This window comes from Otolemur garnettii, unplaced genomic scaffold (assembly GCF_000181295.1).
Source record: "Otolemur garnettii isolate 467f Iridium unplaced genomic scaffold, OtoGar3 scaffold00022, whole genome shotgun sequence".
NCBI lineage: Eukaryota > Metazoa > Chordata > Mammalia > Primates > Galagidae > Otolemur > Otolemur garnettii.
Genome location: NW_003852417.1, coordinates 11439785 through 11451510, shown reverse-complemented (window position 1 = coordinate 11451510; position 11726 = coordinate 11439785). Strand labels below are relative to the sequence as shown.

Genomic DNA, 11726 nt, shown 5'->3' with positions numbered 1-11726 from the left:
TTTTCTTTCCAGATGTACCTCTTCAGCAAATCAGAATCTTAGATCATTTAACAAAAGAATCTTAAATCATTTAATCATCTGATACACATTTAACTTATAGAACTCATGTTGCTCTGTTTTATGTGATTAAAAAATGAGTTTTAATTTTGAAGTAGCATTATTTATTATAAACTTAAAACTTCATTGTATGAATTTTGTGACATATATAACCATAAACACCTGGGTGACTGAATGGTATAATTGTTTTTCTAGTGGAACAAAGCTGTTGAATTGGCTACAAATCATAGTATGAAAGAAATTGGATCTCTTTTAGCTAGGTATGCATCTCACTTACTGGAAAAGAATAAAATTCTTGATGCGATAGAACTCTATCGGAAAGCCAATTACTTTTTTGATGCTGCTAAACTCATGTTTAAGGTAATGGAATAATCTTGGTGAGTATTTAGTTGGTTCTAGTTATAATTTTTTTGTATACTAAAGAACATGTTTTCCATTTTCTTTGAAAACAAATATTTGTTGTAGCAAAACCTCTCTGGTTTTATTACTACTGCAACTATGCATTATTTATTAATGCTATATAATATTATTACTTACCTATATAATGCTATATAGTATTTTACTAACAAGCCTATTTACTTTTTTTTTTTTTGAGACAGAGTCTCTTATTTTGTCACCCTGGGTAGAGTGCTATGGTGTCATAGCTCACAGTCACCTCAAACTCCTGGGCTCAAGTGAGCCTCTTACCTCAGCCTCCTGAGTAGCTGAGACAACAGGTGCCCACTACAATGCTTGGCTAGTTCTTTTTCTATTTTTAGTAGAGATGGGGTCTTACTGTTGCTTGGACTGGTCTCTGAACTCCTGAGCTCAAGCAATCCACTTGCCTTTGCATCCTAGAGAACTAGGATTACAGTCATGAGCCACTGCGTCTGGCCACTATTTACTAATATTAGCAACTTACTTATATCTAAACAATTGTATATTTAATACTAAAGTTAACAAAGAATTAAAGAATGTGCTGGACTAAAAAAGTATGTAAATAGCCAAGATATTACTCAGAAGTAAAAACAAAGCAGGAGAAATCACACTATCAGACCTCAGACTATACTACAAATTGATAGTGATCAAAACAGCATGGTACTGACACAAAGACAGAGAGGTAGGTGTATGGAACAGAATAGAGAACCAAGAGATGAACCCAATTACTTAACTGTTATTTTATCTTTGATAAGCCAATTAAAAACATTCAATGGGGAAAGGATTCCCTATTTAACAAATGGTGTTGGATGAACTGGCTGGCGACCTGTAGAAGACTGAAACTGGACCCACACCTTTCACCATTAACTAAGATAGACGCTCACTGGATTAAAGATTTAAACTTTAAATTTAACTTGGAGATATCATCTAACTCCAGTAAGATTAGCCCACATCACAAGATCTCAAAACCAGAGATGTTGGAGTGGATATGGAGAAAAGGGAACACTTCTACACTGCTGGTGGGAATGCAAACTAATATGTTCTTTTTGGAAAGATATTTGGAGAACACTTAGGGATCTAAAAATAGACCTGCCATTCGATCCTACAATTCCTCTACTAAGTATATATCCGGAAGACCAAAAATAACATTATAACAAGTACCAGATTGTTTATTGCAGTCCAATTTATAATTGGTAAGTCATGGAAGAAGCCCAAGTACCCATCAACCCATGAATGGATCAATAAATTGTGGTATGTATACCATGTAATATTATGCAGCCTTAAAGAAAGATGGAGACTTTACTTCTTTCACATTTACATGGATGGAGCTGGAACATATTCTTCTTGGCAAAGTATCTCAAGAATGGAAGAAAAAGTATCCAATGTACTCAGCCCTACTATGAAAGCCCAATTATAGCCCAAGAATATGGGGAAAGGGGAGAGGAAGGGGAGGGGAGTGGAGAGGATGGGTGGAGGGAAGGTAATTTGTGGGACCACACCTACAGTGTATCTTATAAGGGTATATGTGAAATTTACTAAATGTAGAATATAAATGTCTTAACACAATAACTAAGAGGGTGCCGTGAAGGCTATGTTAACCAGTTTGATGAAAATATTTCAGATTGTATATAAAACCAGCACATTGGACTCCATGATTGCATTAATCTACACAGCTTTGATTTAATTAAAAAAGTATTTAATACAAATTCCTACAACTAGGAAGTAAATTTTGTTGATAATAGAGTTTTGAATCCTTTTAAATGCATAAGTTCTATATATTGTACTTTATGTAATATCCACTTGGAGGGAAGGTATTAATGCAGAATTAATGTATACAAATTTTACATTCTATTATATTCTTTTCCATTCAATTTAATGAACAAAGAAAAAAATTATCCTCAAAATTGTTTATTTGTTTATTTATTTATTTTGAGATAGAGTGTCAAGCTGTCACCTTGAGTAGAGTGCCGTGGTGTCATAGCTCAAAAGCACCTCCAACTCTTGGGCTCCAGTGATCCTCTTTCCTCAGTTTTTTTATTTTTAGTAGGAACAGGGTCTCAATTTTGCTCAGGCTGGTCTTGAACTCCTGAGCTCAAGCAATCTACCCACCTTGGCCTCCCAGAGTGCTAGGATTACAGGCGTGAGCCACTGTGCTGGGCCCCTCAAAAAATTTTAAATAAATGTAAAACTTCTAGAGGATGCAACATATTAATACCATTGTACTATTGTGCAACTGGCACATTATTTTTAAAATCTTTGTATTATGGAAAATAGCCATTTCATCAACACTTTCTTCCTTCTGATTTGGCTAACAGCACCTGTTATTTTCAGAGATTGATTTCAGTTATAACTCCAAGGGCTTAAATGCTAAGAACTAAGTACCTATAGGTACTAAGGAAAAGAAAATGAATTTTAAAATATTTGTCATAACAGATGGTATTTATATTCCATCCTCCTGATTTTTCCTCTTTTTTTTAGAGAATCAGATTTGAGTTAAGTTTTGGAAATGATTATATTTGTACCAATGTAGATTAAGAAGGATATTCCCTCAATTTTGTAAATGTTTAAAGATTGCAGATGAAGAGGCAAAGAAAAGAACTAAACCTTTACGTGTCAAGAAGCTCTATGTGCTGTCCGCTTTACTTATAGAGCAATACCATGAACAAATGAAGAACGCCCAACGAGGCAAAGTTAAAGGAAAGAGTTCAGAGGTAAGGCAGAACATTAAATACCATTAATCATCTGAAGTGTTTAAGAAAAAACAGAACTACCAAACTTTATGGACAAGTCATTTAATTAGCACTTCTGCATTCATTTCCTTAAATAATACAAAAAGCAGTGACTGACTTAGAATTACTGGTTTTATTCAAATTTAGAAATTTCTATTTAGAACTATTAAGAATTATATTTTCTACAATATTAATCTGTATTCTTTGCTTTAATTTCTTATTTTTGTAAAAAATTTTATTTACCTCGTAAATCTTTCTAATCAGTGCGTTTTAAAAACTTCTCTAGAATAGAATATGTGTATTATGTTAATAAATGAATCTCTTAACTTGAAGTTTAATCAATTGTATTTAAAAATTTGATAATACCAATTTTACAAAATATGAATTAGAATAGAAAATTAAATTTGTAATGACAGTTATGTAATGGTAAAATCTGCTCATTTAGATATTTTAATGTATAAATATTTCCAAACTTAATTTTAGTGATCCTTGTTATGTGGGAGTTGACACTGTGGGTGTTTGTGCTGGCTTTACTTGTAGGCTACTTCTGCTTTGGCTGGTTTGCTGGAAGAGGAAGTTCTGTCTACAACTAGTCGTTTCACAGATAATGCGTGGAGAGGGGCTGAGGCTTACCACTTCTTCATACTTGCACAGAGGCAGCTGTATGAGGGATATGTTGACACTGCATTGAAGACAGGTGGGCATGTCACGCTATGTATAGTATTTCTGAAAAATTACAAATTGAGTTACAAAGAGCCAATTCTTTCAATATGCCCTGTCCATGCCCGCTATGGACACACCAGCACTGCCAGAACAAACCAGCTGGTAAGCAGATTGAAAGTACAAGCTTGCAAGAGGTGGACTCCCCAGAGGTGCAGGAGAACCTGAGTAACCTCTGCCATGACCTTTTATTGAGGCCCCACATACAAGGACTACATGCTTAAGGATCACTACGTGCTCTTTCCCACGGGCTTGACTCCCACCCTGATGCACTACAAATGTTCAAAGTCCAACACCTGCTTGCTAATGATCTTATCTCGTTAGAGCCCTTAGTTGCTTGAGAGCTTATTTCCAGGCTGCAAAACATCTCCATGCCAGCTAGGACATTGTCCCTCTCTCAATGCCTCCCTCATGAACTGGTGACCGTTCCTATAAGCATGTTGCTCAGTCTCCTACAATGACCTTAATATTAAATTTTTTTCTTTTTTCTTTTGAGACAGAGGCTCAAGCTGTTGCCCTGGGGAGAGTGCCGTGGTGTCACAGCTCACAGAACCTCAAACTCTTAGGCTTAAGTGATTCTCTTGCCTCAGCCTCCCAAGTAGCTGGGACTACAGGTGCCCACCACAATACCTATCTATTTTTTGGTTGTAGTCATCATTGTTGTTTGGCAGGCCCAGGCTGTATTCGAACCCACCAGTTCAGGTGGGCCACAGGCTAGCTGCTGAGCTACAGGCGCTGCGCCCCTTATATAATTTTTAATAACAATTTTTTTTTTTTTGCAGTTTTTGGCCGGGGATAGGTTTGAACCCGCCACCTCGGGCAAATGGGGCCAGCGCCCTACTCCTTTGAGCCATAGGTGCCACCCATAACATTTTTTTTAATATGGATTATTTTTATGCTTCAGATTATCCCATATATAATTTGTTTTGTGCCACTCTTTGAACTTCTTTGTATTTTTTTAATATATAGAAAACAATACATATAGTTCACAGAAATGTCAGAAGTTTTAGGTAAGCAAAAGGAACATGTAGCAGGGGTGTCCAACCTGTGGCCTGTGGGCCACATGCAGATTATTTCAGGCCTGTTTTGCTCATCTGTGGTGTTGGATATGTGGAAATTATGCACAGACCTTTGTTTTGCTCATCAGCGCTTGTTAGCATCTGTGTTTTTAATGTGTGGCCCACAGCTCTTCTTCTGTTGTGCAACAGACAAAAAGAAAGGTTGGACACCCCTGATAGCATTTAGATGGCTATATATTCAAAGTTAAACACTTAATAACCAAGTTTATATCCTTTTAGAGACATACATATAAGCATATATTTATTTATTTATTTAATTTAATTTATTTTTTTATTGAATGGTAACTATGTATATTAATGCACTTCTGGGGTACAGTGTGGGGTTTTCACACACAATCCGAAACACTTCCATCAAACTGGTTAACATAGCCTTCATGTCATTTTCTTAGTTATCATTTCAAAATGTTCACATTCTACTCTTAGAAAGATTCACTTGTACCCTTGTAAGATAAACCTCAGAAGTGATCCCTCCAATCCCCCTCGCATATATTTATTTATTTTTATTTTTTTTAAGCCACAGTCTCTCTGTTGCCCAGGCTAGAGTGCCATGGCATCAGCTAACTCACAGCGACCTCAAGCTCTGGAGTTCAAGTGATCTTCCTGCCTCAGTCTCCCAAGCAGCTGGGACTACAGGTGCCCATTGTAATGCTTGGCAATTTTTTTTTTATTTTTAGTAGAGACAGGGTCTCACTCTTGCTTAGGCTGGTCTTAAACTCCTGGGCTCAAGGGATCCTTAAGCTTTGGCCTCCCACAGTGCTAGGATTACAGGAGTGAGCCACCATGTTTGGCCTTAAAGTTTTTTATTTTTAAATATATTTATTTTAAAAATAATTTAAAAATAATTTTGTTTTTGCAAAATTAGGAGTATAACAAGGCATACTTTTGTGTTCTTTTAAAGAACAATATATTGTAAAGTATCTTCATATTTTTCCTATTTTTTGCTATAGGATTTATCTTGTTTTTTATAAAAATTATCTAGTAATTTCAACCAAAACAGTAAAATACAAAGAAAAAAGTAAAATAATATAATACTCTATCAGATAATCCCACAAGCAAGAGATAATCATTGCTATATTTGGGTAAATTTCCTTTTAGATATTTCTCTGTGCTGGAGAAATGTTGTAATTATCTTTCCTCATTGTCAAACTTAGATTTATGTCATCATTTTTAATAGCTATATAATATTTCGTGGTATTATTTAACTATAATTTATAGAAAATTATTTACATGCAGCATCAGAATTTCAGTTTTTTTTTTAACAATTAGAATATTTTAGAAACCTAGTAGCTCAGCGCCTGTGGGTCAAGTGGCTAAGGCGCCAGCCACATACACCAAGCTGGTGGTTTCAAATCCAGCCCAGGCCCACCAAACAATGATGACGGTTGCAACCAAAAAATAGCCGGGCCTAGTGGTAGGTGTTGTGGTAGGTGTCTGTAGTCCCAGCTACCTGGGAGGCGGAGGCAGGAGAATCGCTTGAGCCCAGGAGTTGGAGGTTGCTGTGAGCTGTGATGTCATGGCACACTACCCAGGGCGACAGCTTGAGGCTCTGTCTCAAAAAAAAAAAAAAGAAAAAAGAATATTTTTGAGTTTATATAAGTATGAGAGTTATGTTCTAAACCAAAGCATACAAAAGAGTAAACCATTACTGTTTCAGCATGGCCATGATGCAGTACCAGCACCGTCACCATCCATCCCATCCTGCCTCTGTCACACTTGTAAAACAGTCTACTTGCTGCTCAGATCATTACAAAGTGCATATCAGACCCTAATCTTAATAGATCATGAACCTGTATTCTAATGGCATAATTTTTTTGAAAAGAAAGGACTTTTTAGAGAAATTCTTTATTTGACTGTTTCTAGAATTGTATAGGGATGATTTTTATTTTTTCATTATTTTTATAAGAGCTCTGTAGAGATTACATAGAGATTATCTAATAACCTGCTTTCATATATCTTGATTTTCCCTAGCATTCATTATAAGTTATAATTATTTAACCTTTCTAAGCTTGAGTTTCTTTTTGTGCAAAGTAGGGAAAATAGCATCTTCCTTATAGAATTGTTTTAATGATTAAGTGAGAAGTTCCTGAAGGAGAATTCACTTATGATGGTACCTTAATACGTGGTAACACCAATAATGACAGTAGTGTTTTTTGGTAGAGTCATTTCTGTCCGTCTTTTCATATTTTTCACTCACAGCTTATGCTTAGGAAGTGCATCACATCAAGGCTATTAACTATTGCATTTTATTGCAGCTTTTTAGTTTCTGTAAAACCATTTATTAAGAATGTATTGTTTCCTCACATATTTGAAATTCTACCTTCATTGAACATATTCTTAATTCCTTCCTACAAGACTATTTTTTTCTGTTTGTGTATTTCTATCCTAGTACTATCCTCTTAGTCATGATACTTTCACATTTTAATATCCGATATTTAAGCTCTCCTCCGTTACTCTTCTTTTTTTTTCTTTTTTGGCCAAGGCTGGGTTTGAACCCGCCACCTCCGGTTTATGGGGCTGGTGCCCTACTCCTTTGAGCCACAGGCGCCGCCCCGTTACTTTTCTTTTTGAAAAGAATTTTTGCTATTTTTTTTGTATTTGTCATCCAGAGCAACTTTACCCACCTCAATCAGTGGCAGTCCCATTGAATTTTAGATTAGAATTGCATTAATTACATACATGAATATTGGGATCATTTATATGTTTATGAATTTTCTCATCCAGAAACATCATTTAAAATTTGTGTTTTTAAAATTTGTTTTAAATTGATACATAATAGTTGTACATTTTTATGAGGTACATGTGATATGCACAGTGTGTCATACATGCATACAATGTGTGATGCTCAAATCAGAATAATTAGGATGACCATCACCTCAAGCATTTAGCATTTGTGTGTCTGTGTGTTGGGAACATTCTAAGTCTTCTCTTCTAGTTATTTTAAAATATGCAGTAAATTATCCTTAATTGTACCTTACAGTGCTATCAAGCACTGGGACTTACTCCTTTTTAACTGTGTATTTATATCCCGTAATCAACCTTTCTTCACTGCTCCCTCCCCAGTAACCTCTCCCAGTCTCTGGTAACCATCGTTTTACTCTTTCTAAGAGATCAGCTTTTCTAGCTCACACATATGACTGAGAATATGCAATATTTATCAGAAACTTCAATTTCCCCACAATTCTGTGCTTGCTGCTGTGCTTCGGCTCATAGGAGTGGAAAAGCTTCCAAGTACGTGGCAGCCCGCTGATCACCAACGGAAAGGAGTGTGGGAAGAAGAAAGGGATCCCTACCTTGCTCCTTGGCTGGCTCCGAACCTTCATTCTTGCGGATTATTTTTTTCTTTTTCCTCTTCGTTTTCTGCTTCACAGTTCTCCTCTATGAGGCACCAGGACTTCTTTCTCTGACCTACATCTAAGCTGTGTCCTTTCTCCCCTTTCCTTTACCTGAAACCTTCCTTTCTCTCTGGGATGGTCTGGTAAGCAATGTCTCTATCAGCCATCTTGCCTGGTCTCTCATTCTAGAAACATCAGTTTTAAAAAGCTATTTGTGGATCTGTATTTCTCTCTAAAGATTTGTAGTTTTGTTCTTGTATGCTCTGAACATTTCTTTTGCAATTTATTCCTTTTTTTTTTTTTTTTTTTTTGGAGACAGAGCCTCAAGCTATCCCCCTGGGTAGAGTGCCTTGGCATCACAGCTCACAGCAACCTCCAACTCCTGGGCTCAAGCGAGTCTCCTGCCTCAGCCTCCCAAGTAGCTGGGACTACAGGTGCCCGCCACAACGCCTGGCCATTTTTTGGTTGCAGCCATCGTTGTTGTTTGGCGGGCCCGGGCTGGGGATTTGAACCCGGCACCTTAGGTGTATGTGGCTGGCGCCTTAGCTGCTTGAGCCACAGGCGCCGAGCCTGCAGTTTATTCCTGTTCATGTTGTCGTTAGCCATGGGACTATGCAATATTTTTTTTGAATTGGTTTTTAGTTACATATAAGAATAATTTTTTATATTTTATTTTATAATTGACTTTCATTTAATTTTAGCTGATTAATGTATTAGTATGTTATAAAAATTATACACTATGTAATAGTTATTTTTTATACAACTTATGCACTATTTCTAGACTTATATATTAAAAAGAATTAGACCTTTAACTTGAGATACTTTATCTACTGGGTGAAAATATTCCACATGCCTCAAGGTTTTTTTGTCTCTCAGTGATAAAATGATCTAAAACAATGTATGCCTTGTAAATTATTACTTGTGAACCTATTTTACTTCAGATGAGAAATTAGATTGTATTGTTTATTATAACTAAGTTATCGTATTTTGTATAAATTTCTTCTGCTAAACTTTGTTGTAAACACTTGACCCCAGAACCAGTTTATTAGGAATCTAATTGCAAAATTGATGAATATATTGTTTCAAACTTGCTTTATGAAATTTCCAAAAGTCTCCATACATATGGAAAACGGGAAATTGTAGCTAACTATACCTTTGTTTACAAAATATTCATTACACAGTATTTACAAAATATTGTCTACATGTTGGCCATCTCTTTTTATACACACAGATGGTCTTCCCTCCTGCTCATGGCAAACGTGTTCCAGAATATCTGTTGTTAGGGAGTTTTTCCTATGTATGGAGACTTTTGGAACATCCTGTATTAAGATTTAAAAAAAAATTTTTTTTATGTTAAGATGTTTTTGAAATTGTAAAGTCTAGAGAAGAAAAAGATACAAATTGTTTCCAAATCTGATATTAATCCTACAATGTATTTTAAAGAAAGATTTTTTTTCACCAATATAGAAAAAATGGAGATGGTAACTGTCAAAATAAATTTTCTGAATGGACATTTAGAGACTGATTTTCACTTCTTTTTTTCTCAATGTCCTGTTGTTTCAATAAGACAAACAAAAAGTCAAAAATCTGTTTAAAGAACCACAAAGTGAGAACATAAGATTTCATTACTACTTTGCTTTTTTTTTCACAAAAAGAAACTTGTTATATTATCTTGAGAATTACAGCTATCATAATATAATATTAATTTACTTTTTCTGGATTGCCACAGGAATTTCTAACGTTAAAGGAAGAAAAGATGGATGTTTTGACACCACTCTGTGTGTATTTCTAAGTTGGCAGAGCCACGTGCATCCTTTGGTGGTGGTTATTTTGCTAGAACCCAAGCTGAGAGCTGGCTTCATAGAGCCCTGGAGATCATGTAGCCTACTTCCTCCTACTAGTGTGTCCATCTGTTTACTTTAAGGTTGTTAAAGTTCATGCAGGTTAAACTAAAACACCTCACATGTTCATGATATTTTAATTATTTTTAAAAATACAAATTGTCCTTTTTTTCTTAGCTCTTCACCTGAGGGACTATGAAGACATCATCCCTGCGGTTGAGATCTACTCTCTGTTGGCACTCTGCGCATGTGCCAGCAGAGCTTTTGGCACTTGTTCAAAAGCTTTTATTAAGCTTGAATCTTTAGACACCCTCAATGCAGAACAGAAACAGCAATATGAAGACCTTGCTCTAGAAATCTTCACCAAACATACTCCAAAAGATAACAGAAAATCTGAATTGGATAGCCTTTTGGAAGGGTAGGCTGATTGTAATTAGTAGATGCTATTTTACCTTATCAGAAGCTTGAATTTCGAGTGTATCTCATCTAAGATAGGAATTAAAGCACTAAATTTCTATGCAATTTAAACTAACACTATATCCTATTTTATTTAGTCTTATGAATATATCAGTGCTTTATTTTTGTTGTAAAATATTTTTATTGTCAAAAAAGTTTTTACTTGAAAAAATTTTTGAAGTGAATGTATTTTATTGGAAGTTAATCTTGAAATTTTTAAATTCTTGTTTATTTTTTATTCTTGTTTTATGTGTACTGAATGAATTAAGTTAGATGAATTAGAAGCTTTAAAGTATAAGTAATTATTTTTCCTCTTATTTTTACAGTGGAGAAGGGAAACTGCCAACGTGCGTGGCCACAGGAAGCCCGATCACTGAGTATCAATTCTGGATGTGCAGCGTGTGCAAGCATTGTGTCCTTGCTCAGGAAATAAGTAACTACAACTTCTGTCCCTTATGCCATAGTTCAGTGGGGTAAAGGAATGATGAACTGTGTACATGGTACAGTTGTAAAATAAAGGTAGCAAATATACATAACTGGAACTGTAAGGTAAGGTTGAGTTTTACAAGTTTTATATGAAAATCAAGTTCATCATCTTATAGTTGTATTTCTACACAAGTTATATGTTAATATAATAAAATTTTTATACAGAAATTCAGCTGTGAAATAATAAAGCTGTTTTCCATATAAAACTTAATCAGAATCAACCTTATTTTTTATCTATCTATCTATCTTTTGTCTATCTTGTGGTTGGTTACATGATACCAAGGAAATATTCCAAATAAGAAATGTATTTATTCAAAGTGTCAAGGGTACTAACCCATTAAAACATCTTGGGGGAAGGGTGGCAGATAAGGGAAACATGGGGGGGGAACAAAGATGAATTTAAGAGAATTGACATAACCTGTATCATGAGGAGGTTAAACAATGAGCTCTCTTCCTAGGAGTTTACTTTTCATTAAATAAGGATTGAATGTTTTCTATATTTTATTTCCAGAAGTGAAGTGATAGCATTTTAAGACAATTTTTTACAGTTTAAATTATTTCTAATATCCTTATTCTTCATCCGTTTCAAAGTCTACCCTTTTAGTCTCC

The 11726-nt window shown here is 35.2% G+C and overlaps 1 protein-coding gene across 2 annotated transcripts in view; it reads left to right on the top strand.

Moving 5' to 3' along the window:
• Positions 1–11437, top strand: part of WDR35 (WD repeat domain 35) — a 62995-nt gene extending 51558 nt beyond the window's left edge. The window contains exons 23-27 of one of the 2 annotated variants that reach the window (XM_003787420.2): positions 253–417; positions 3045–3185; positions 3744–3900; positions 10353–10593; positions 10958–11437. In XM_003787420.2, the coding sequence (XP_003787468.1) occupies positions 253–417; positions 3045–3185; positions 3744–3900; positions 10353–10593; positions 10958–11108 (855 nt within the window). In that variant the 3' untranslated portion in view covers positions 11109–11437. The remainder of the gene's footprint in view (positions 1–252; positions 418–3044; positions 3186–3743; positions 3901–10352; positions 10594–10957) is intronic. The other variant, XM_012803780.2, reaches the window with a different exon arrangement.
• The last annotated feature ends 289 nt before the right edge of the window (positions 11438–11726 follow it).